This window comes from Oryzias latipes, chromosome 6 (assembly GCF_002234675.1).
Source record: "Oryzias latipes chromosome 6, ASM223467v1".
Lineage (NCBI taxonomy): Eukaryota > Metazoa > Chordata > Actinopteri > Beloniformes > Adrianichthyidae > Oryzias > Oryzias latipes.
Genome location: NC_019864.2, coordinates 5,448,834 through 5,475,679, shown reverse-complemented (window position 1 = coordinate 5,475,679; position 26,846 = coordinate 5,448,834). Strand labels below are relative to the sequence as shown.

At 46.7% G+C, this 26,846-nt stretch overlaps 1 protein-coding gene across 3 annotated transcripts; it reads right to left on the bottom strand.

Annotated features, from left to right (window-relative positions):
* ankrd27 (ankyrin repeat domain 27) lies at positions 1–26,144 on the bottom strand. Of its 3 annotated transcripts, XM_023955531.1 has the most exons (29): positions 25,870–26,144; positions 22,475–22,597; positions 20,585–20,695; positions 20,068–20,376; positions 19,925–19,984; positions 17,694–17,747; positions 17,495–17,560; positions 16,966–17,042; positions 16,002–16,123; positions 15,832–15,910; positions 15,054–15,180; positions 13,769–13,861; positions 13,495–13,616; positions 12,670–12,752; positions 12,481–12,596; positions 10,055–10,135; positions 8,132–8,224; positions 7,828–8,025; positions 7,189–7,242; positions 5,296–5,412; positions 5,152–5,196; positions 4,957–5,070; positions 4,076–4,270; positions 2,545–2,664; positions 2,298–2,471; positions 2,139–2,232; positions 1,999–2,071; positions 1,866–1,929; positions 1–1,003 (listed from the first exon to the last, which is right to left on the bottom strand). In XM_023955531.1, the coding sequence occupies exons 1-29, from the start codon at positions 25,894–25,896 to the stop codon at positions 788–790; spliced, it is 3,207 nt and encodes a 1,068-aa protein (XP_023811299.1). In that variant the 5' UTR covers positions 25,897–26,144; the 3' UTR covers positions 1–787. The 3 variants fall into 3 exon arrangements, with proteins under 3 accessions (XP_023811299.1, XP_020557169.1, XP_023811300.1); XM_020701510.2 differs by lacking the exon at positions 5,296–5,412; XM_023955532.1 differs by lacking the exon at positions 10,055–10,135.
* Between the last annotated feature and the right edge of the window lie 702 nt (positions 26,145–26,846).

The following is a 26,846-nucleotide window of genomic DNA, read 5'->3' as shown; positions in this document are numbered from 1 at the left end:
TTGTTTTAAATTAACAAATTTATTGTGTAAGAGAGTTAAATAAGGCACATTTACAATTTTGTACTTTCTACCTGCATATTAAAAAAGTGTGATTCGCATGGTGCTTCTATGATGAACCCTAGAGGGCGCCGCTGAGCTCACCCCATCTATGAATGAGTGCGTCAGTGAGGTTTACGTCTCACCTGTACCAAACATCTGCTTCGTTTCTCTCAGGTTTAGTTATCTGGGCGCTGACCCTCCCCAATGCTGCATTCAAAGACTGCAGACCATTACGGTTCTATTGGTGTTATGGTGAAGATGTTTAAAATCCTTTTAGGATTGCAGAGTACTGGAACAGTCGGAGCAGAGGAGACGGGTTCTGTTCTGGAAACAAACAGCTCAGAGGACGTCTATGCAGGTGCTCTGACGATAGCACAACACCGCCCCCCACAGGCCAGCCTTGGTGTTACAAGCAGCCGATATCCAACTAAAGTTCAAGTTTGTTATCATCCCTTTTTCTCTGTAAACTAATTTATTCATCTTCATTCATTTGAGTCTGAAACATTAGAACATCCATGCAGCAGCTTTGAGGGCAGAGCCACAAACTGAGGGCAGGTTCAGCAAACTCAGGTAAAGAGTTGAGGAGTGTGTGAGTCAAGGGGAAGGGGCATTATGACTCCATGTTATGTCGGGTGCAGTGCTCCTCGTATGGTGAGTTGGGGGGCATGGTAAAGGATCAACCAATGGGGGAGCTGTGTAACCTTTCAGAGGGGTGGGGCCATCATGTTTCCAGAGCTCTGAGCCTGTGCTAGCGGAGGCCCTCCACTGATGCTGGGGGGTGGGATTCATCCTTCAGGTCACTGCCCTCTGTGGAGCCTGGAGTGGGAGGGGCCTCGGTTGGCTCCGGTGGGGGCACGGCAGAATCCAGGGTGTGACAGCGGGCCAGGGGGCGATCTCCTCGACGAGAGGGGCTGCTGATCTCCATCGTCTCCCCCCGCCTCAGCCTCCGTCTGCCTGGATCCTCCTTCAGAAGCAAAGGGTGGGGTCACTTCAGAGTGGGTGGAGCCATTAGACACATCATCAGCAGTCTACTCAAGACGATTAAACATATATTTTTATGATTTGTAATAAATCTTGAAAGAAAAGAAGATTTAATAAGAAGGGATTATTTGGAAAAAGAAAAATAACATAATTGAATTGAACTGGTAGCCGAGGTCCCCCAACCACCCACACGAGAAAGACAATTCAAGCTTCCCCACCGCACCATTAAACATAAATCTGTAAAGTTACTACTCAGAGTTTAGTAAGTTCAGTTTAGAATCTTTCTATTGAATTGTGGGTGTTCATGATCCTTTTGATTTTATGTTTTACCCTACATCTATCTGCACACAGCCCATGGAGACGACTGTTGTAGTGATTCTGGGCTTTACAAATAAAATTGAATTGAATGGGTATGGGTGCCCGGACGCCAAAACATTTCACACACGCAATCGGGATGAACTGAATACTTACACCTGCCTTTGTCTGCAATTGTGATCAGACTTGTGGAAGAATGGAGAAAAGCATGTGTTGTGTGTGTTGTGGATGTGTGTGTGTGTGCTGAAATCAGTGTGCCTGATCTTGCACGCTGCAGGAGGGGGGGGGGGAGTGTATTGGTGTGTGGAGCGCATACACGCGTGGTCAGTTGCCGTTTTTGGAGTTAAGGAAAAAAGTAATAAAGAAAGTTCACCTTAAAAAACTGAGACTGTTTTGTTTTGTTCTTTTTGTTTAACCCGCTCTGGAGGCCTCTCATTGTTACCACAGTCATTACTCTGAATGAAGGAGAAATTTTAGAAACTCTACCCCCCAGCCCCTTCCTGAAAGAAGGAGGAGGATGACGGATGTACCTGGGAAAAGGGCGGTGAACTCCTGGGAGGGGGTCCACTCCAACCTTTCCTCATCTGCTGTATCCTGAATCACAGCACGGCCACACGTTAACGGGCGGAGGCAGCTCCAACCAGAAGGCCCTCTCACACCTACCTGTTTACTGGGGGGGGCGGCTTCTGCTTCCTGCCGTTATCCTGCAGCCTCAAATGCTGCACAAAGGAGTGGGCTGCGGAGGGAGGGGTCGTTACCTTACAGACTACAGAAGACGAAGACCAAACCGGTGTGTTAGTTACCCAGGGTTCCTCTGGGGACAGACAGAAGCTTGAGGGGTTCGGCATCAGTGGGGAGTCCGGAAGCCCTCTGCAGCGCTCTCAGGATCTCCGTGTTCTGCAGAACGGACACGTCAGAACCCCCCCCCCAAACCGCTGCAGCCGTTAACAGAGGGCACGCACCTTTCCCCCGAGCTCGTAGGCACAGTCCAGCGGGGTCCTCTGCCGTCTGTTCCTGATGCCTGGGGAGGCGCCCCCCCTAAGCAGCAGCTCCACGAGTCCCAGGTGCCCCCCCTGCACCGCCTCGTGGAGGGCAGTGTTTCCTTGCAGGTTGGTTGTGTCTACCATGGCTTTGCTCTGCGCACACGTTAAGCTTCACTTCAGAACACGCTGGGCTTTCAACGTTGCCCCGCCCCCTCGGAGCGCCTACCTGCAGCAGCATGCTGACCGTCTCCAGGTGTCCAGACAGGCACGCGTGCATGAGAGGCGTGTTTCCGTGGCAGTCCTTCTTGTTCAGCTTGGCATTACACTCCAGCAGAAGCCGGACCACCTGTGAGAACAAACAGGAATGTGAACTTCCTGTCTGACAGCCGCTTTGGCTGGTGCAAAACGCCCACATTGTTCTGAAAGCAGCCGTCTTTGTTCTGATTGGATTGGCTGGTGATCATGGTGAAGGTGGAGTCAGGAGGACTGGAGCTCAATGATTTCAAACTCTTCCCCCTCTTTGAGCAGAAACTGACTAACGTTGACAGATGAGCCCACCGTCAGGCTGCGTTGGCCCCACATGAGCAAAGGGACGACGTCTGACAAGAAACCTGTCTGCTAATACCAGAGTCTCTAAATCCCTGTTTGAATCAGAAGCAATGTCATGACAGAAAACTTGAGGTCACATGTGTAGCTCTGGGGGAGCATGAGTGAAATGTCTCCGAGGACAGGAAATGCAGGAGTGTCTTAAATCAGTGTTTTTCAACCTTTTTTGAGCCACGGCACACTTTAACCTTGACAAAAATCCCACGGCACACCAGCATCTAAAAAATAGATAAATAAAGAAAAAAAGAAAAAGCTCAGTCTGTATTGATCTACAGCCGCTCTGCAATCTCACATGCATTTTTGTGATAATTGTTGCAGAAAAAGCTGGAAGCTGCAGCTGTTTTTTTCTAAAAGATGTATTAAAAATTAAGTCAAAAGATTCAAAAACTGTTTGATGTGTGTTCGTTGTTTTGAGACGTTAAGAGGAGAGACTCATTGTGCGCTAAGACGGTCACTTTAATGCATCATGGGAGATGTAGTGCCGATAATCCGCCGACCGCAGAAAGACCAGTGTCTTTGAGCTTCCTTGTTTTGTTCACTTGTTCCAGTCTGATACCAGATTCTGTGGAAAGCTACACCGCTAAAGACGAGCTTTAGCTGGTATTTTTGTTAGAACAGAGATACTTTATGAGCTAAATCGAAACAAGGAAGTGAATACTTTAACCACTTCTGATTGGTCAGACTGATGACATGTGATTAAGCCTTCAAGAATGATTGGCGGAGACAGTTAAAGGGACGGGACTTTTCCTTACACAGTTATAGCTAACGGTACCCCGTTATTCTTATCAAAATGTCTTTAATAGAATCATATAAACACAAAGAAAAAATAATTTTATGATCTTTCATATTCCTAACTCCTCAGTGTTTAATCAGGGCTTGTTTGGATGAACAAAGAGCTGATTTCCTGGAGATGGTAATTGCTTTTAGATCAATTAATGAGGGCAATTTCTCACGGCACACTTGACCACGGCACACTAGTGTTTTAAGATGTTAAGATCATGTAAACAGAGAGCTCTCACATACAGCTAGTGGACAAAAACTCAAAACTCAGAGGGGAATTTCTAACAAACTCCTGCTGCTCTGCAGAAACTAGGTCCTGTTTGAGTCTGCTTGTTAGTCAGATTGAAAAAGATTTTGAAGAATGAGCGTACCTGATGGTGACCGTTCTGGCTGGCGAGGTGAAGCGGTGTGGCGCTCTGGTTGGTGCGGGCGTTGATGTTGGCGCCACGGCGAATGAGCAGGCCGGCTAAGGCCGAGTGGCCATGCAGGGCAGCAACATGCAGCGGCGTGAAGCCATCGGCATTGCAGCTGTTGACGCCCAGAGCTCCTGCCTGCTGCACCGACAGCTGCAGAGGCAACATACGGAGGAGAAAAGCCCGACACTGTGCATCAACGTTAAAAAGTTTGTAACTAAAGAAGTGGAAAGACAAAAAATAACAGTGGAACCCATCATCTCACATGTTCTGGTTTCTGAAGACTTTAATAAATAGACTGTATCCACTGTCTCAGATGATATAAAATGATCCAATCTATGTGTTGTAAATGATTGACATGGATATATTCTATATGCCTATAAGTAGGTCATGGATCTGTGAAGCTTTTACTCATTTCTTTGAAGCTGAAAAAAAGCATTAAAAAGCTTCTACAACATACATGACTAGATAGTAACCCACTGAATGAATGAAGAAGCATGAAAACGGACACACACACTTTACTCTGAATCAGAGACTGGTTGCTCATCTGTTCTGTCCTTGAACAATGACACTGGATTTCATGATCTGTTGAACTTTTACGCAGCATTTTGGTGGACCCTACATGACTAAAGCAAGCAATCAAATTAAATCAAGCAATCAAAGAGTATACTTGCTTCACGCTTTTTAGAACATACATGTGTGTGTGTGTGTGTGTGTGAGGGTGGTGGTCCTGAGATAAATACTGGTTCTGGATCTTTATAATGTTCAACAACCAATGTTATGGCAGTTATGGCTATTGAAGCCCCGCCCCCTCCCCGACCACCATGGCAACCACTGACCCTCTGAGAAGGAGCGCAGGTCGGGCACTGACACAGCGGGTGGCAGAGTGGTGCCTCACCCTGCAGCAGCTGATCCTCCTCTTCCTCATCTGCCCATTCCAGCAGGTAGCGCACCTGAAACACATCCAGCCGCTGAGAACTTTGCCTTTTGTTTCAGGGAGGGCGTGCTGGTACCAGACCGGGGCGGGGACTCACCATCTCCACGTCCCCATCAGCGATGGCCAGCAGCAGCTTCTCCATCTGTGACACAAACGTCAAACAGGCTGTGGATCGGAAATCCAAACAGGAAGTGTGTGTGTGTGTGTGTGTGGGGGGGGGGGGGGGGTGTCTGTGGCCCACCTCTCTGTGACTGACGCGCTCAGTCTCTGGTTTGACCTCTGACCCCAGAGACGACGTGCTGGAGACGGAGGAGCGCCGGCTGCTGCAGTCTGAGGCCAGGGGGGAGTAACTGCGAGACTGGGGGGGGGGGACTGGGTCATCAAACAAATAGCAACCTCAGAAGAACACCCCTGTCCCCCATCGTGGAACGCCTTAATTCATCGGCAGAAGAGCGAGTGAGCTGCTGCCTGAACTGATGCAGGAATCTGACATCTGAACCTGGAGAGCTGTGCATCAGCGTGACACCAGTCATATCCCATACGTGATGTTTGCAGCTTTGATGAAAATGGTGCTTTTGTGTTTTTAACATGTTTTTGTTGCATTTTTCTTATGATAGAGGACACAGGAAAATTACAATATATTTTCCAATAGCTGCTGAAATCTAATTGACGGCAATCTCCAAAAAACGGCAGGTCTAACAGGGGTTTGATGCTTTAGTGCAGGGGTGCTCACACTTTTTTGGCGTGTGAGCTACTTTTGAATCGACAATGTCTTGAAGATCTACCTTTCTCTCTCTCTCTCTCCATAAAAAATACTACTAGTAAATGTTTGTCAGTTACATTTATTAGTTACATGTTTATTTGAACGTTATTATCTAGATACTTTTGTGTTAACAGATCCGTTTTAAGACAGAAAGCAGCGACCATCGTATGTCATGCTCTGTTGTAAACCGTGCAATGGGGGGGATTTCAAAGGCGCTGCTGGCTCCGTAACCACAGGAAAACAGCGCTTCCTTAATGAGCTCGTATTTATCGGGCGAGAACTGCAGAGCTGATAGCAGGAAGAGACACGCGGGGCGTCTTCAATAAACACTCTGTTGTCCGGAGTGTTCTTCTGTCGGGGACTTAATGTGCCGCGGGGCAGAAAGCGAATTTCTGATGGCAGACAGAATTTGCGCTCAGTGAATTTAAACATGCATGTGCAGGGACGTATGTATCAGAGGATGTCCGATTGGCCATTCTGCATGTCAATAGAATTCCATACTTCTCGGTGAGGATTTTGATTGGCTGGTGGATTTTTAAGAAGTAAATTTTTTTTAAATTTATCTTTGCTGGCCTGCGATCTACCCTCATGTCCTTGAAGATCGACCGGTCGATCGCGATCGACGCAATGAGCACCCTTGCTTTAGTGTCTAACAGTGACCCCCCCAGATGCTGGGTGTCTGTGGTTTCTCAAACCAAGAAACGCTCATTCCATGTAAACCATGTACGCTGGCGTTCGCCAAAGAACATTCTGTGAGGAATCTGCTCCACATTCTGGGCTGCATCCTAAACTTTCTGAGAACAGAGCAGATGGATGATACTGAGGAATAACGGTTTCCTGGTGGAGGGGCAAAGAAAACCAGCCACAAATTAGAAGAACTGGTTTGAACCTGAATTATTGATCCAAGACTGAAAGGTGGCCGTGTCTCCAGGAAAGAGATCCTCATGAAAACCAAGAGGACTTTTGATACGGAGGCTGATGCTTCAAAGAGAAATGTCCCATTAACCACCAGGTTCTGTCTGTGCCGCTTTCCAATGGATGCCGGTCTCTAATGAACGCCGGGGAGATGGACAGTAAGCCTAAAAAGATTGTATTAGTGACATAGAAAATACACTGGGATCCACAAGCTCCCTGTTCCACTCCACTTTGCCAAACGGAGGGGAAGGGGGGGTGGGGTTGCTCTGTGCCAACAGTCCTGCTCACACCTCGAACGAGATATTGCCTCTTTGCAGAAACTATGTGTGGTTTGTTGATTCTGGCTAAAAATGGAAAAATTCCTCATTAAAAGATCAGTGGGAAGGATTTGAAAATAGACCAAAGGATGATGGGAATGGGACTTCAAGCGGAATGTAGTTGTGAGCGTGCACTTACATCCAGACCAAGGCGCTGATGCTCGTTTTGAATGGACTGCAGCACCGTGAGAACCTAAAACAGAGAAGAACATGGAAAGACCCCGCCATGAGAAACCTCACCTGACGCTGCTGATGGACTGACAGGCAACAAAAACAGACCCCTTAGAAAGAAGGCAAAAACTCTTACCCCGTCGGCAGAATTTGTAAATGAGCAAATATGTCTGCCTCTGTGGTAAGAAAATGCTCTGACCAAGAATCTTTATTTGAAATTATTTTGCTATTGAAAAACTTTCTTGATGAGAAGATTTTTTCCTAAAAGACAGAAAATAAGACACATTTTCTTGAAACAAGGGACTGTTTACCTTCTATTCCAGTGCGGTCCAGCATCTGCTCAGTACTAGAGCCAGATTCTGGTTCAGAGCTTCGTGTCTCTCACACTCAGGGAGGGGATTACACTAACAACTCTTCCATCTAGTTTGTTGGTGACTGAAATTCACTTTTAAACTGATCTGGGCTAAACTGGAAACAATTTCTGGAAGAATTCCACATAATATTACTCATCATTTAATTTTTGCCTCTTTGAGAGCATTGGGCGACATCCCTGCTGTCAATCATTCATTACTGAACTGGACGTATGCCGGCCTGCTCTGCTGCTGACCTTGGAGTTGAGGGCGCACTGCAGCGGGGACTCCTTGTTCTTGTTGAGGATGTGCGTGTTGGCCCCGTTTTCCAGGAGAACCAGGATGATTCCCTCATAACCCCAGCGTGCGGCCAGGTGCAGCGCCGTGTCACCTTTATCGTTCTGCAAGTCCAGGTGGCATGTCTGTACGTCGTAGTAAACCAAGGCCTTCACACACTGCAGCCGGGAACAACACCACAGGGGGACGACGGTGTTAAACAAATACTGATGACCCACAGAAGGAGAAGCCGTGGTCTGAGGAGGAGGTCCCACACTGACGTACGTCTTCGTGCCCATACATGCAGGCCAGGTGCAGCGCCGTGTTGCCACTGTTGTCTTGAGCGTCAGCATTCGCCTTGTAGTGCAGCAGCAGCAGCTGTACCAAAGGGAACACACAGGTCAGAAAACGATCAGAACATCTCCTCAACATTCCTGGAGGACCATGCAGGTCCAGAAAAGAATCTTCACTGACATGAATGCAACTCCTTAGCCTGAGCTTTAGGGTGGGTGCAGTGTGTTTTGCACATTGTACTGCTGCCTCTGAGTTCTGCTCTTTCATTCTTATAGGACTGTGTTCGGAAGCCATTCCTTAAACTGCAACAACACCAGAGAGGATCTAGGAAATATTCAGACTGACGCAGCAATAATAAAGATCTCCGATGTCCAGCTTTGAAGCAAAGAGAGGGTCATTCTTTAAACCTGGACCCATCGGGAACTGGTCTTCTCCATCACCTCCACCCTTGTGTTAGAGGGAATAATCTAATGTGAGTAAAGAAGGCGGAGTCCCTGACTGACTACATGCTTCCCAAGACTTGCTCGTCTCTTTCCTCTGAATGCAAAGCGGAAGAGCCAAACCACAGGATGCTGGCCAGAGTGGGAAGCTGTCCCAGTGTGCTTTTTAATTAGCAGGTGGATGAACCCAAGAAATGTCCCCTGGGATTTGTCCCTCCAATCAATTTAGCTTTTTTATGGTACACTATATTACCAAAAGTATTCTCTCACCCATGATCAGAATCAGAATCACTTTCTCTGGAAAGAGCTGGGACCCCCGTTTCCAAGGTTACTGTAACACACTAAGATGTCATGCATGGCACGGAAGATCCCCCTGCATGCATTTGTCTCCAGTAGGTTAGACTACTGTAACGGCCTGCTCACCGGCCTCTCCAAACAAGCTGTAAAACAGCTTCAGTACATCCAGAATGCTGCTGCTCGAGTCCTGACCAGAACCAGGAAGTATGATCACATTAGTCCTGTGCTCAGGTCTTTGCACTGGCTCCCTGTACCTCAAAGAGTAGACTTCAAAGCAGCTCTGCTTGTGTACAAGTCTCTCCATGGCCGCGCACCAAAGTACATCTCTGACATGTTAGTGCCATATGAACCATCTCGTACTTTGAGGACCTCAGGGACCGGCCTCCTGTTGATTCCCAGAGTCAAAACTAAACAAGGGGAATCAGCGTTTCAGTGTTCTGCAGCTAAATTCTGGAACAGCCTCCCTGAAGGCGTAAGACAGGCCTCTTCTGTGTTCATGTTCAAATCTAGACTTAAAACGTTTCTGTTTAGCCGTGTATATGACTGAAAGGTCCTATCTGCACTTTTCTTTCCTTTCCTTCATTTATTTTTAAATCAATTTTCAATTTTTTTCTTTTCTTTTAAAGTAAATTTTACGTTGATTATTTCTATGATGTATTGTGATTTTAATGCATTTTTCTGTTTTGTGAAGCACCTTGAATTACTTTGTGTACGAATTGTGTTATACAAATAAACTTGCCTTGCCTTGCCTTAAACCAGCACATATCCAGACTCGTCTACAGTTTAGCAATGATCATTTAGAGCAGGGTTGTCAAACTCATTTTGGTTCGGGGGCCACATTCAACCTGTCTGATCTCAAGTGGGCCGGATCAGTAACCTAATAGCAAAATAACCTATGGTCAGTTTGCTATCAGTAGTTTTATTTTCTCATTTAGAAAAAACTAACTAAACTTAACCGACATAGCAGCCTAAACACTTCTTATTACACATTCATTCACAAAGGGCCAATGGATCTAAAATAAAATGTATTTCACATTAAAAGGATTTATCTAATTCTATACAGACTGAATATTTTACATCTGACAATCCCGAAAATAAACACAAGAGAGGGGTTACAGGACAAAATCAAAGAACTAAATGTGTAAATCAATGAAAAATGTAACGAAGTTAAACTTACAAACATTCGTGAACATAACAAGAAGTTAACCTCCTTTCTCTCCTGAAACCTCAGCCGTCCATCAATATCAGAATTCAAATCCTGAGCAGAAACACATTTACTGTCATTCAAGTGATTAAAAAGTAATGAAGTGTCCAAGAATCTTTTCCTGGTCGCTGCCTGAAATTTTTGGCAACACCTGCCTTCTTCCTGACCTTTGATAGAGCGCCAGTGAGCAGACTCACATCATGTGACCAGACTGACATCACGTGACCAGACTGATATCACGTGACCAGACTGACATCACGTGACCAGACTGACATCACGTGATCAGACTGACATCAGTGAGCAGACTGACATCACGTGATAAGACTGACATCATGTGACCAGACTGACATCACGTGACCAGACTGATATCACGTGACCAGACTGACATCACGTGACCAGACTGACATCACGTGATCAGACTGACATCAGTGAGCAGACTGACATCACGTGATAAGACTGACATCACGTGACCAGACTGACATCATGTGACCATACTGACATCTCGTGACCAGACTGACATCACGTGATCAGACTGACATCACGTGATCAGACTGATATCAGTGAGCAGACTGACATCATTTGAGCAGACTGACATCATCTGAGCAGACTGACATCATGTGAGCAGACTGACATCATGTGACCAGACTGACATCACGTGATCAGACTGACATCAGTGACCAGACTGACATCACGTGATCAGACTGACATCAGTGACCAGACTGACATCACGTGACCAGACTGACATCACGTGACCAGACTGAAAGGTCGACTGCTTTTATGGGAACAGCATTTTTCCATTAGTTCACCATTAGAAAATGGTTTGGATGTTTGGTCCAACTTGTCTGCCTTTCGCTTTTGACACGTGCACAGATAAACTGTTTCACCTGTTTTACTATTCCTTTGCTCCCCCTAGTGGCGGAATTGCACATTTCGGTTATTTCTTGAAAATATAACTCGCTTTAGGAATGGACTAAAAAATTTTGTCAACGTCCTTATAATGACTCTTCATGAGTGGGCCGGATTAACCCATCTGGCGGGATGAATATGGCCCGCGGGCCGTATAATTGACAGGATGAGTCCAGGATGAGATGAGTTCAGTAGTCATAGGAGGAGGTCATGTGGTCATATGAAATCAGAATAGAACTTTCTGTTCTTAATTCCACTCGCCGTGTTTGAAAGCAAAAGAATGATGAGTACCATCACAAAAATACCATTACTACTGTGAAGCATGGGGGTGGTAGCATCATGCCATGGGAGTGTTTTTCTGCATATGGGACAGGACAACTGCATTGTGTTAAGGAGAGGATGACCGGGATCATGCATTGTGTTGGGGAACAGCCTCTTTCCCTCAGCTAGAGCATCAACCATGGGTCATGGCTGGGTCTTCCAAGATGACGATGACCCAAAGCAAACATCCAAGTGAACAAAGAAGCATATCAAGGTTCTGGAGTGGCCCAGCCGGTCTCTGGACCTCAACCTATGGAAAACCTATGGAGAGAGCTGAAGCTCAGAGTTGCTAAGCAACAGCCACCAAATCTGAAGGGTTGAAAAGTCATTAGTAAAGAAGACTGGAACAGAGATCCTCCTGATATGTGCAGAAACCTGATCATCAACTACAGGAACCTCTGACCTCTGCGCTGATAATAAGGGTTTCATCACAAAGTACTAAATCTTTCCAGAAAGAGGGTTCAAAGACTTTTTTTCCCTCAAGGACATTTATAGTAGGGCTGCTTGATATGAGGAAAACTCGCGATATGCGATATTAGTGATCAATATTGCGCTATCGATATGACTTGGAATAAATGAACAAATAGCAATACAACTAAATCACTTCAATTTCACTGCAAAAGTTTGATTTAAATAAGAGTCAAAATACCTGAAATTATTCTCGAAATGACCCTGGTCTAATTAGGAGGGCCACATATAACATAAAAGCTCCATCCGATTGGTCAACAATGGGAAGGACTCCATCTGATAGGTCAAATGCATAAAGAGATTATTCTATTCCTTAAATCGTTGAAGTTGCCATAAGATTGTTTTAGCACATTTAAAGTTTACAATTATTGCTGACTTGTGCAATACGGATATTGCACAGATTGAAATCGCGATAACGATAAATTTGGGATTAATTGTGCATTTATATAAACTCTTTAAATTGGATTCTTTTGATTTTCAATCGCTCACTGTTCAAATGAACCATTAGGACAACAGACTGTCAACTTCCTTTACATGGGCTAACCATAAACCCAGCAGGGATGGGATACTTTTGCCCTCAGAGTCAGCAACCACAGCTCATAGGCTGAACATTAGCTTCAGGGTGCATTGGAGCCAATAGTGCAGGCGTCAAGGATCATATGTGCATCAAAGCCCGGCTGTGTGAAGCATCAGGCTGTGCTCACAGAGACTCCCTGGTGTCCTCGCTGGCAGGCCAGGTGCAGTGGAGTCAGGGCGTGGTAGTCTGTGGCGTTCACCTGGGCTCCTTTGTGCACCAGCAGGTCAATGAGCTTGGCTTGGCCTGAAACAGCAACATGAGTTAGAGAGAAGACGTGCCGGCGGCTTTAACGGCTCTTGCTGGTCCAGCAACTCACCACAGGCGGCAGCGGCGTGCAGGGGGGTGTATCCTCTGTCATCTCTGGAGAACGGCGTGACGATGGCCAGGTTGTTGAGTCGCCTGAGGGAGAGTACGAGTAAGTTTTCTGCAGTGTCTGAGCTGTACCAGGCAGCGGCTGACACCAGAGCAATCTGGATTTTTACCAGATTTAAGATGAGCACTTCATCAGAATTAGGTTGGAATTTGATACCTGGAAAGCCCGCTCCCACAAACATGCTTATTAACCATTTAACTTCAGAGATCTTCCCAGTGACACCTAAATGGCACGCTCTTTGGCCTGCTGTCACCATTCGACTATGAGAATCACGTTAAACTATGCAATCAATGTGAATCCGCTGATTCTGTCGCTGATAAAAAGCGCAGCATCATGCAACACTTGGTGTGTTGCATGATGGCGCACAGCCATTTTTCTCCATAACAGAACCATCTGATTCATGCTGATTGCATAAACGACTGAAGAGTTACAGCAATCACTTTGATACTGGAGCTAAAGCTAAAGGGTTAACAAATCCATAAAGACGGAATTACAACTGTAAAACACTGTCGGTCAACTCCCAACCTTAACAGTAGCAGAGAGCCCCAATCTGGACCTGGTTAAGGATGCTGTAAAAGCAGCTTTAAATGCAGCTCCTCAACAGGAATTCATACAAGTGCATAGCTGTTAACCCTTCAAGCATCACAGCAGTGTGACCGTCACGTCACTAAGAACAACACGTGAAGACGGCCCCAGGTCCAGCACACTCCATCCAGGTAAGGAGCTGAAGCAGATGGAGGACGAACAGGATGCTGGGTCAGAACTAACCCAGACAGCTGGGCGTCACAGACGTCACAGGAGCAGAGGGGGTGACACATCCTAACATCTTCATCAGCTTCACCCTCACTCAGCAGACGCTCCACTTCGGATTCATTTCCATTGGCTATGTGCTAACACACAAACACATAGATGGTTAGTAGACCCGGTGAACCGCCTCAGAGGACAGTGGGGTGCTCTTATGATGATGACCTCACCATGAGAACACACACATGTGATGATCTTTCAGGCTGAACTGGCTGTGGGTTACTTGGTATCGGCTCACCTCAAACAGCAGGTGGATGGGCGTGGCTGAATTCTGAGCCAGCAGACTCATCCGTTCCTTGAACAGTGCCTTGTCTCTGAGCTCACCCGAAGCCTGGAGGGAAAATTAGTCCATTGAAGCTCTGAAGCTCAGCCCCAAGTGTGGTGTGTGTGTGTATGTTGGGTTGTGTGTGTGTTTGTTGGGTTTTGCGTGTGTTGGGTTGTGTGTGTGTTGGTTTGTGCGTGTCTGTGTGCGTGTGTTGAGTTGTGTGTGTGGGATGGGTTGTGTGTATGTTGGGTTGTGTGTTGGGTTGTGTGTGTGTTGGATGGGTTGTGCGTGTGTTGGGTTGTACGCGTGTGTGTGTATGTTGGGTTGTGTTTGTGTGTGTTAGGTTGTGTGTGCGTGTGTTGGGTTGTGTGTGTCTGTGTGCGTGTGTTGGGTTGTACGTATGTGTGTGTGTGTATTTTTGGGTTGTGTTTGTGTGTGTTAGGTTGTGTGTGTGTGTGTTGGGTTGTGTGTGTCTGTGTGCGTGTGTTGGGTTGTACCTGTGTGTGTGTATGTTGGGTTGTGTGTGCGTGTGTTGGGTTATGTGTGCGTGAGTTGTGTTGTGCGTGCATGTGTTGGGTTGTGCGTGTCTGTGAGCGTGTGTTGGGTTGTACGTGTGTGTGTGTATGTTGGGTTGTGTGTGCGTGGGATGGGGTGTGTGTGTGTTGGGTTGTGTGTGTGCGTGCGTGAGTTGGGTTTTGTGTGTGTGTTGGGTTGTGCGTGCCTGTGTGAGTGTGTTGGGTTGTGCGTGCCTGTGTGTGAGTGAGTGTGTTGGGTAGTGCGTGCCTGTGTGTGTGTGTGTGCGTGCGTGAGTTGGGTTGTGTGTGTGTTGGGTTGTGCGTGCCTGTGTGTGTGTGAGTGTGTTGGGTTGTGCGTGCCTGTGTGTGAGTGAGTGTGTTGGGTAGTGCGTGCCTGTGTGTGTGTGTGCGTGCGTGAGTTGGGTTGTGTGTGTGTTGGGTTGTGCGTGCCTGTGTGTGTGTGAGTGTGTTGGGTTGTGCGTGCCTGTGTGTGAGTGAGTGTGTTGGGTAGTGCGTCCCTGTGTGTGTGTGTGCGTGCGTGAGTTGTGTGTGTGTGTTGGGTTGTGCGTGCCTGTGTGTGTGTGTGTGTGTGTTGGGTTGTGCGTGCCTGTGTGTGTGTGAGTGTGTTGGGTTGTGCGTGCCTGTGTGTGTGTGTGTTTGCGTGCTAGAGTTGGGTTGTGTGAGTGTGTTTGGTTGTGCGTGCCTGTGTGTGTGTGTGTGTGTGTGTCTGTTTGTGCGCTCACAGAGGCCTGCAGCTTCCCCAGGTTGATGTACTCCACTGCAGCCTCAAAAGTGCTCAGATAGTAGCTGAGCTCGTCTTTGCTGGAGCTGCTGAAGCAAAAGTTTCTAATGTAGCTCAGGTTGGCCATCCTGGAATGATCAGAGTTTTCATCAGCAGGTCAGCTTATCACCACTGGGACTTTATCTTTGTGCAGTAACATCTGATCAGACACTTAACCAGCTGTGTCTCAGAATCAAAACCACAAGGAAACACATTTGAGTGCTTTGGTATGCTCGTCTTGAGTTCTGCCACGGCATAACAAACAGAACTTTGATACTGGATCAGGTGTGGCACAGGTTAACAGCAACCACCAACAGTGCTCTGACCTTCAGGGAAGCTGGACGGAGGTGGAGAAAGGAGAGGAAGGCATGTTAGTAGACAGAGAAAGAAAAGGAAAGATGGGAGTGGAGGACGTAAAGGAGGAGTTGGTCCTGGTCCTGAGTGTTGAAGAGACCAGATGGAAAGAGAGCAAAACTTCTAGATTATTGGAAGCAGATTCAAGCTGTTTCATCACAAAGTGGATGGAAAGAAGAACAGAGAAAAGAATACTGAAGGAAGATGACTCTGGTGTGAGCAAGATGAAGAGGCAAAGGTCAGAGCAGAGGACCAAGGGGTAGAAGCTGCAAAGGGGAGGGGCCTGTTAGGCCTTTAAATTTGAAACAGACTTTCAGGAGATCAGGAGATTCTTCCAGATGATCAGACAGATACAGCTAAAGAGACCAGAGGGACTGGAAACTCACCAGTTTGGGATTTCCGTCTTCACCAGCAGGTACAAGCTGACGGAGAGCAGGTCGTCGGCGCTCACCGCCTCCATGCTGCCTGCAGACGGAGAGGTAGTCAAGTGGCTCCTTCGTTGTTTAACGGATATTTCCTGATTGTCACGCCTTGGGGGGGGGGGGGTTGCACTGACCTGTGCATGTGGGGGTCTGCGTGGCCGTCAGCACAACCCTGCGCAGGCATAGCAGCTTCAGGAGCGGCGCCGTCTGCTGGTTGAGCTGACTCAGCTCTCTCTTTGCACGAGACAGGTTCATGCTGCAAACAGGGGGCCCAGAGGACGGGTCAGGGAGGTTTGGGGTGGGGGGACACTCTAAGAACTGACTGAAACAGACTTTTATTTGTTTCATCTGAAAGATTCTAGAGGCCAGCAGAGGTGATGACATTTGTACATGACTGTTTTTCTGCTTGAACTGTAGAGTCTGAGCTACTGCCCAAAGTTTTTAGCCTGATCCTGATGAGCTGTTCCTCTCATGTCTAGACACACATGACGTTTAGAGCTCAGGTTCCTTTGTTTCTCTACAACAGCATGAGTAATCACGCCTCCATGTCAGTACGGTGAAGTTCACCATCTACTGTGGTCGTCTCTCTGTGAGACGACTTTAAGCCGAGAAGGAAAAAGACAAAAACACAAATACAATTAGAGAACCTTTTTTATCATCGTATTGATGCAAATGAGGAAATATAACGTTCAGGAAGGGGAACGATCAGCTTCTCTCCATGGTGGATTTGGACACATCAACACGTCAAAGGCCAAAGCGGAGTCCCCAATTGGCTGACGCAGGGGAAATTCTTTGCCAAAGTTCACCGCGCGTCTGAATTGTTGCTGGGCTGGGTGCCCGGACGAAACGCGCTGCTGCCAGGCCACCATGCAGCGCCTGGGGCTCAAAGAATGCCGGAGGAGCTCCCATGACGTCTGTACATCGACTTAACACTGAAACTGACGTCACGTGAATGGCCTTCAGTGTGAACGCAGCTCAAGATGAACAAGGGAAGCCTCTTTTAGTCACAGCCCTGGTTTCTGAGCAGCCCCCCTCCCCACACACACACACACACAGAGGTGGGGAGGACGGCTGTCAGCTGTGCAGTGCAGCTCTGACCTGAACTCCGGTTTGACTCCCAGCTCCTTCTGCTGCAGCTCCTGCAGACTCCTGCTGGTTTTGTTGAAGGCAGCGTCCTGTGATGATGAAGAAGATGAAGAGTGACTGACAGATTTACCGTCATCATCATCTGCCCCCCCCCCAACACACACAGACTCATGTTTGAACCAGCAACACTGACTACTGGAATCTGCTCTCATGTGCTGTCCACGTTTTCATGAACACAGGCTGAAAGTCGGAGCACTGAACTGCATTGTGGGGTGAATCCGTTTGACGGATGGAAGTGGTGGGGGGGGCAAGGCCTCTTCTAGTTATTTCCCCGTTTTTTTCACCAATCCAGATGAAGGAACATGGCTTTCTGGAGTTTCCAGACACGTTCACATGAACACGCAGATGGAAGTCAATCCTGTCAGCTGGGACACCAAGAGCAAAACCAACATGACCTCGGAGTCGTGCTTCATGACCCCCCTCCTGTTCCAGCAAAGCAGAAGTCAGTCTGAGGAGGCGTGGGGGGGCGTGGCACACTCACCTGAGCAGCTTCAAGGGTTCCCACCAGGTTAAAGATTAGATCATGGATGCCATGATGAACATAGATCTGCAGAGATGAAGGAGGAACATTAACATCAGGCTCTGGCGGAACTGAAAACCACTGAAGGCAAAAAACAAAGGTAAACTCTTTTCTGCTCAGGGAGGGGGGCGGATTTATATCCATAAATACAGAAGCTCACCTCCACTGCCTGTTTGAGGAGAGTCATCTGAAGCTCCTGCTTAGCCAGAAGTTTCTGTGAGAAAACATTGACGGCAATAAATCTACAGGAATTCAACCAGCAGCAAGCATGTGACCCCCCCCCCCCCCCAACATGAAAACACAGGATACTCTTGTGCCACACAAGTCGCAGAGGACAAGACAACAACTGATCAGAAAGTACAGATGCAGACGTGCCAGACGCTTCTGTGCGAGGAGAGTTGGGAAAGGGGCGGAGCTTCATGCCGAAAATCCATTTCTTACACGGCTCCATTCAGTATTAGGGACTTATTTTGTAATCGAATGATGTTCATGACTTCCTCTAATGTCATTTCTCACGGTTGAGCAAACTCAAGCCAAACGTTCCTTAGTCTGAAGAATTCCTCATTTTGTTGTTAAAAGTTCCTCTTTTGAATCTGTGGCTTGAGGGCTGAAGCCTGGAGAAGGTAGGCGCAGCGCCGGTGTGTGTGTCCTCCATGCTGTCACATCCAAACAAAGTGAATTATCCATAAACTAATGCGCATGATGATGACCTGACTGTCTAAACAAATACATATGACTTCCATTTGTTGGGATGGAAGATGAGTTCAAAACGACTTCAGACAGAAAGTGAAGTTCTGAGCATCACACAGGAAGCAGTCAGAGCTTTATTTTGAAACTTTTCTCTCTGTGGAAACCAACTTCTGCAAAACAGACCCTCAACAGCCGCTGGGGAATTCCAACTCATTTCCCTGTGTACACCATGACCCTACCGCCGCCGTGCCTCATCACGCTGTTGCTGAACAAGCACACCGCCGTTAGAGACACACGGTGAGCCGCACTGCTGCGTTCATGACTCCATTGGATTTAGCTTTGATGATTGGTTCATTTTTGGAATTCCCATCCAAAATCAATTTTGTTAAGTCATGAAAATCAGTTTCCACACAGCTAGTGATTTACAGTAACCGAAAAAAGAATCCACTAAAACAGACAGGAATACTTAAAGTACAAACTTCAAGAAAATCTAAACTATGTAATGGACAGTTTTTACAGAAAATGATAAAAACCCACTTCGATGAAAATCGTGTTTTAAACATGTTCAGGAGCCAAAAAATGAATACTGTTCATCTCCCAATAGTAGCCCCCCCCCCAGCGTTTATTAGACCGGCATCTATTTCTTCCATCACAGACAGAACCTGGTGGTCAATGGATTCCTTTTGTGGGGAAATTGGGTCCAGAAATGCAGAGAAAAACACTATATGAACATTTCAGGATTGATTGAAGTAATGAGAACATTGGATTATGTTCTGATTAGCACTGGCTGTTGAAGTTTTTTCTCTTTGAAGCATCCCCCTCCGTATCAAAAGATGACGTTTAGAGATCCGCTTGATCTATTTTAAAGAGTTTTACTAAAACCTGGGTAATTTCTGGGTTCATGACATCATTCATCTCTTACAGCGATCATTACCTTCTATACTGCAGGGCTGCGTCTTAACGACGACACTTTTAGCCGTAACCATGTTAGTCCAAAGCAGGAAAACAGAAAAACAAAAATAATCATATCTCCATGCAATTAAGAAAATTATCCTAAAGTCCAGGAAAATGATGGTGTTTGTTTTGGACAGAGTGTCTTCTTCTGCGTAGCTGTCAGCAGCAAATACTGATACATACAGTGCCCCCTATAGGTCGTTAGTGGGAAACAACTGCTAAAGGGAAATATTTGAGCCTATTTATGTTTCATTTAAAAAAAAAAAATCACAAATAAGTCGCACCGCTGGCCAAACTCTGAAAATACAAAGGTTATTTCTTCATTCCACTCACTGAGAATCAGGAACGGATGAAAAAATACTGTAAGAAACGTGGACTGTTGTAAACTAGCAGAAGAACGGGTAAGTGGGAGGTTGACGGGAACTGGGGGTGGGCTTACCCTGCACCAACAGCCCCGCCCACAACTAAGAAATTCACAAGGGTGAATTTGTAATGATCTCCTGCCGCTCTGCAGAAACTCTGTCTGGAAAATGAGAAAGGTTTTAATGTTGCTAAAAAATGTCCGTCAACATTAAAAGAGCACTGAAAGGCTTTGAGAATATACCAGGAGCTGATCAGAATGTCTGGATCTTTAGAGCTCCTCTGTGAGACCTGAAACAGCTACTGGCATCAAAGTAAAACTAGGCCTCCTACGACCACAGACCCGTGAAGCGAGTGTCAGCCTTCCTGCAGGTTTTCTTCACTCACCAGGCGAGAGTCTCTCAGCAAACACTGAAGACATTTAGCGTAGAGGCCGTTCACAGAGTCCTGGCAGGACACAAGAAGAAACCAAATCTGTTCTTTGGGAGCGTGAGGAAATGTGTGTTAAGCAATCTTTAAGCTTTTCCTACTATGTGGTGTCGGATTCCCTTCCTTTCCTGCTCCTTGAAGGTCTGACAGAAGCTGTGGATAAACTTGTCCAGTTTCTGGCCGTGCCGACCCAAGAAGTCCCTGACGTCCTCCGGGCTCCTCAGGCAGTAAGGCTGAGGTGGGCTGACCTCGGCGGCGCCGGGCTCCCCATCCAGGGGCCTGGAAATGCACAGGATGCTGTAGCTCTGCTCCTGGTCATTGTAGAAGGTCTCCTCAAACAGGATCGGGACCACAGACGGAGCCGGGAAGCCGGATCCCAGCAGGACCTGCCTGTCCTGGATCCTGACCTCCTGGATCACACAGATGAAGCAGGGGGGGATGATCACAATGAAACATCATTATCCTCTGGAGTGAACGTGCCCCCCCACACCCTTCAGGAGGGGACAATAAAGCCAAAGTGTGTGCATTTCAACATGAGACGGAGAAGAGTCCCTGTTTGACCCCACAGAGGCAGTCTGAATGTGTGCGGCTCCCAGAACACGTGACGGTCTGACAAACCTTTCCATCGGCGGTCTTGTATCGGTCCTCCAGAGGCTGCAGCACATAGCTGTCGAAGTGCGAGTCGGAGCTGCCGCTGACGCTCAGACTGTCACAGCAGGGAACCAGGACCTGCAGGCACACAGGGAGCAAATGTGAGCTTCTCTAATCAGATTTGAGCGGCTTATCGAACCCCAATCTGATTCAGTCTGCATTACAGCAAGAACACAGCAGCCCTGCCTGTCAGCCAGCCGTGTCTGATGAGGACTTTCACGCTGTAATGCAAAGACGGAGGAGTTTGAAACCCAGAATCATGTGGAGTCCTGAGGGCTCAGAACCCGAGGTGGGTCTGCACACAGCTGACCCGCCTCATGAGCCGCACAGCGTCCAGCCTGCTGCGGAGCGGGACGCTGTAACCAAGACCTGCAATTTACCAAGACAATCCCCTTTAAAGACATCCTGATCACCTGAAAGCTCGCCTAAATCAACACAATGTTTTGGATTTAATGGGGGAGCTGATGGCTGAGCAGACACAGCACAGAGCGCCACCTTCAGGAGCCCCCAGTCATTGCAGGGTAAGGTGAAGCAGATGGTTGGAGGCCGCCAGGACTCCGTTTGAATGCGTGTGGAAGAACTCATAAGCAAAAGACCTGCATTAGCGTCTTCAAAGTAAATGCATCAGAGTCCTGCAGCATCCAGGACTGGACTGTTATAAAAGGAGAATTTTAAAAAATGCTCATTAGTCATCCAAAGATCAAATATGGGATTTCCTTTGATTGAATTTGTTTTAAAAACATATATGCCACAAAAATAAACAGGCTAAATAAATGGCCCATAAAAAACCCAATCTTGATCGCCACTCTTTGACAGATCCTAACTAAAAATACCACAGAAGCCCCGCCTCCTCGCCACCTTCCATCAGATTCCTTTCCATGTTTGTCTTTAGCCTCATATCAGTAAAGTGGAATCATAAAAGCAATTGCGAAAATATGAAACCACCTATGAGAAATAATAAGGCAAGAAAAATGTATGAAGTGAAAATAAAAACATTATTAATGTATGATTCATATATTATGAATTAATATACGATCACATCAATAGTAGTTATTTAGTATTTACATCTTTACTGATGACAATCTTTCAGAGATTATTGATAAAATGATCAACTAAAGGTTTGGTGATTGAACAGTGGTTCTTATGGGTTCAGGAGTGCAGACGGTCCAAAATCACCCAATAAAGTCATGTGACAGGAAGAGGCAGCAGATTTAAATCATGACTGACACTCAAGACTTCCTGAAGCAGACCCAAAGTGACCAGCAATAAACATTAGGGACTTTAAGGTGTGACAGACAGCGCAGCAGGGCTGCAGGCTCACGCCTGAGCTTCAAGTTCTCAGAAGGATGTTTGGTTCTGAGTTCAGCCCAATAATCTGGAGGACAGGTCAGACTAGGCCTGCACAATATACCGCAAATTTATCGTTATCGCAATATCCAGCTCTGCAATATGCATATCGCAAAAGACGGCGAATATCGCAATAAATCGCAAATCCAAAATGTGTTAAAACAATCTTCTAGCAGCTTGAAACATTTAACCAATAGAATAAATCCCTTTATGCTTTGACCAATCAGATGGACGCCTTCCCATTGTTGACCAATCAGATGGAGGCCTATTATGTTAGATGTTTGTCTCCTATGTCGATGAGGGTCATTTGGAGTATAATTTTAAACTGTTGCAATGAAATGGGAATGATGTTTTTGTTTATTTTTCTATTTGTTTATTTACCGCAAATTTATCGTTATCGCAATATTGATCACTAATATCGCATATCGCAAGTTTTCCTCATATCGTGCAGCCCTAGGTCAGACTAAAGCATTGGCAGTCCACCTTAAGAGAAACAGGAGCTGGACTCACCACGCCCTGGTGCTCTGCCGCTCGCCTGCACAGGTCTGGTCTCTGCTTCGCCAACGCCACGTAGAAAGGGTTCTTCAGGATGTCCTCATCATAAGCAGCCATGGGGAGCTGCAGCCCCGGACCCTGAGGAACCAAAGAGGAGCCGGGCCTGAAAGATGTGACTGAGCTACACGGTTCTGCTTTAACTCTGCCTTTGGATTTCAAAATAAAAGCATCTGCAGACATTCCTAATGCTGGATGTGAACTGATCCCTCCTGCTGAAGTCAGCCCCCCTCCCGCCGGGTGACTTCTGCATCTGTGATCAACCAACAGAACCGTCCGGGTCATCCTATGTTGACCCGTCACTGCTAAAAGCAGACTTCAGCTCGGCGTGAACAGAACCGCTGCCATATCTGCCACTTTGGACTCTCACATGTCCAAATCTTTGTGTGGCGGCCAAAACGAGCAGCATTCATACCAAGAAGCAGGAAATGATCTGCTGCCCCCCTCCCTCTCATTTGTGCTGTGTGATCAGTCAGATGTCACGGCCTCAGGCAGGAAACCTCCTCTGTCCTCCCCAGGAAGCCAAACACCCCCAGCCCCGACCAGAACCGCCGAGTAAAACGTAGAAACAGCAGAAACATTTCCCTTTATCTTTAGTACAGGGTGTAACAATCATTCAATGAATCCATTTTTATTCCTACCATCCAACCACATCCATCTGTCTGAGCCAAGGCGGTATTTAAATGAAACCAAACAACCTAAGTTATTAAAACCCTTTTTAAGTTTGATCAATCCATAATAGGCCTGCACAATAAATAGCACATTTATCGTTATCGCCTTATCAAGCTGTACAATATCCATATCGCAAAATATGTCTACATATATACCTTACTAAAACAATCTTATGTCAGCTTGAATTATTTAACAAATCAAATAAATCCATTTATGCATCTGACCAATCAGATGGAGTCCTTTACATCATTGACCAATCAGATGGAGTCTTTTTATGTTAGATGTTTGGCTCCTACGTAGACGAGGGCCATTTGGAGTATAATTGAAGTTATGTTGACTCTCATTTAAATTAAACTGTTGCAGTGAAATAGATATGATGTATTTAGTTGTTTTGATGTTTGTTTATGAATCGCAAGTCATATCGCAATATTGATCATTAATATTGCAAATCCCGAGTTTTCCTCATATCGTGCAGCCCTAATCAATAATCAATATTGGAAAATACCATTCTGATTGAGACGTGGCAGGTTAATTTAATATAACGTTAAAAGAACTAAGTGCATCACAGCAGACAACACTCATGATGACATCATCAAGAACTGATCAGTCCATCATTCCAGTCCAATGTGTGGACAGACTTTGAATAAAGTCATGTGACCATCCAGTGTCTAGAATGTTCTAAGAATGTTCCCTTTGGATTCTTTGGATGTGGAAAAACAACAGTGGTGAACTTTAGGAAACTAACATGTGAATGGATTTGACATTCATTCTGGTTTACTTGTTTGTTTGGACACAGATTTCATTTATACTTGATGATCTGGAAGAAATCCAAGAATCTGGAAAACTTCACTGTTCAGTAGCAGGAATTTCTGTCTGAGTCTCACTGCTGGAAGTTTGGATGAAGAGGATCTGGATCCACTTTTGGTCAGAATTATGACACGAATCAAATTGTTAAAATGAGTTGTTACACCCCCATTAAGTTAGGATGTTTTACATTTGAGTGAGTAGTGAGTGACTTTTGTAATGAGCCCTCTGCTGGCTACCCAGTGAACTGCCCTGGCTCCTGTAGAAGTCAGTGTTGACTCAGGCCGGCTCGGACCAATCACTGCTCACTGACTTCGTCTGGCTCCAAATGGCAAGTCTGTATTGCAGAAACATGGCAGCTGAATTGGCTTCATTTGGTTGGAGCCGGAATTAACCATTTTCTGTGGGTGATGTCACACTCACTCAGTCCAGTTCTCATATACAGTCAACGGTCAGTAGAGCCCCCCCCTCGGTTGACACAAGATGACCCAGGTACCTCACACATTTTTAGAAAAACCCCTGGCTCTCCACATTCGACTAAACCAGGTTTAAAGGTTGCAGATGTTCCACAGAAGACGACAAAATGATAACGTCATTCCAATACATTTATACAAACTGGTGAGGAGAAAACAAGAGCTCCATAAGACTTTGAAAGACATTATAGAGCTGAAAGAGCATGAGATGACGTTTTTCCACCTGCCTGTACCCCATAGCCAGATCCAAAGCCTTTTGCTAAAACATCCAGGCTCTCTCCTGGTATTTAGCCGTCTGTAGTTCATACACAAGGTATAGACTCTATTATGTACTAGAGCAGGGGGGTCAAACTCAAACTCACACGGGGCCAAAATGAAGCAGTCAAGTAAAGTCAAACTCAGTATTTACTGAAAAATAACTGTAACTGATATGTAATGTTTAACCATAAAAGGTCTTCTTATGTTCTATTCTTTCATCGCAGCCATGTTAGCTCCTCACAAGACAAACATGTCTGTCTACATATCCGTGAACAGCCCCCTCCCCCCGTCTTTTGTGGAGGGTTACATTCATTCGTCTGATATGACTGAATATGAAGTAGTACTAATTCATACTGAGAGGGAGGAATGTGTCCTACGATGTTGTTGTACCAATAGTGGAATCTCAGGTGTTAGTACTAGGTTAGGTTAGCATCTAGCTATCCCCTGACAAACACTATTATACTTGGGGAGCAACTCCAGTGCCCCCCTACCCCCCCCCCCCCCCCCCCCATCTCCTATATTCCTGCAAACATGCAGCTGTGCAGAAAACTGATTACATCAGCATAAATGTGTTTGCTTGACCAGCAGCCTCTGGTTCCAGCAGAACCCGCCTGCAGCTCCACTGTTGGACGCCATCACAGCTGGAACCACCGCTGGAGGGGAGGAGCTAAAAGGAGCAGAAGTGAGTCTGAAGCTGTGACCATCACTGCACTTTCGTTTAGATCAAATAATCCATGTCAGACGGGTTCACGTGTCTCACAGCTGCGTGGGGGGGCGCTGAGTCCTGACATGACCTTAGAACCGCCCCTGTGCACGCGGAAACTCGGGAGGGGAAAACAAAGAGACCCCATAGAGCGGGAGGCAGGAACAGGCGGAACCCTGAAGGAAAGCCTCCGTTCCTGTCTCCAGGGGACATGTTGGACTGACGCTGAAATAAAAGTCGCGTTTCCTGCCGCGGGGGGGCTGCTGTCACGCTGACCGTGGCAGGTGCCCCCACAGGACTCGCGGCTAACGCAGCTAACACGGCCCGGTGTGCGGCTGGGGGGGGGGGGGGGGGCGCCGAGCTAAGCTAGCTGTGGGAGTTTAGCCCCGACATGATAGCCTTTTAGTCAACCACCCGAACCCAATTGAACCGCGGGCGCTCACCTGCCCCGAGTCAGCCCCAGCGGTCATCCGGGTCTGGGCATGACGGTGTTCGACGGAAGCCGCCAACAGCGGCGCTCATCCGGATGCTAACAGCTGCTGAAGGTCCGGGAGGAACGAGGCCGTCTGAACACGCTCTTTGGGGCCCTTTGTCCAGTGGGACCCGGCTGAACGACAGGATTCTTCCTCCAGGCCAAACTAGGAAGCTAAGCAGACCCTGTGGTCCACCAGACTCCAACCATCAACACCGTCCAGACACACATCCCACACTGACCTCTAGCGGTCAGGCCAGGCGCTGCGTCTGCTCAGACCTCATTGACAGGAAAGAACTGGACTCAAGCGCCCCCTGGCGTTACAGATAGGAAGTTCCAGCTTTCCCACAAATCCAGAACCCCACAGACGTCTATAGAGAAATAAACAGTCATTCTTTTGGTCAGAAGAACCGTTCTGGATCTGATACCTTTTATGAACGTTTTCTTGTTAATCCTAATCTTTTCATGATATTTTTTGCTGTTGTTCCAGTTATTCAATTTACAAAATGACCAATCAGATGCTTTATTAAAAGTGTCAAACATTTGAAGCGTTTGACAGATTCTCCTGAGCCCGCTTTCAGTGGGAGGGGTGTTGTCTTCTGCTCACTCCTGATTGGACAGGGCGGTTGCCATAGAAGTGTAGATGGACCAATCACGGCTTACAGAGGACATCTGGTTTTCAACATGGCGGAGGAAATATCACGGAAAATGGCGACTGAATTGACTTAATTTGGTTGGAACCAGAAGCAACGCATTCTCTATGGGTGACGTCCCAAACGATTCGTCCAGTTATAAATTATTCAGTCGAGGAGTGATCTCCGACACAGGAGTGCACATAAGAGTGCGCACGTTCCAGTGACTTGCGGTCAGAGGAGGGGAGTGAGGCTCGGCCTCACCTGTCATGATAAAATAGAAATACGTACATTAAGTAAATATTATTTCCGCTGA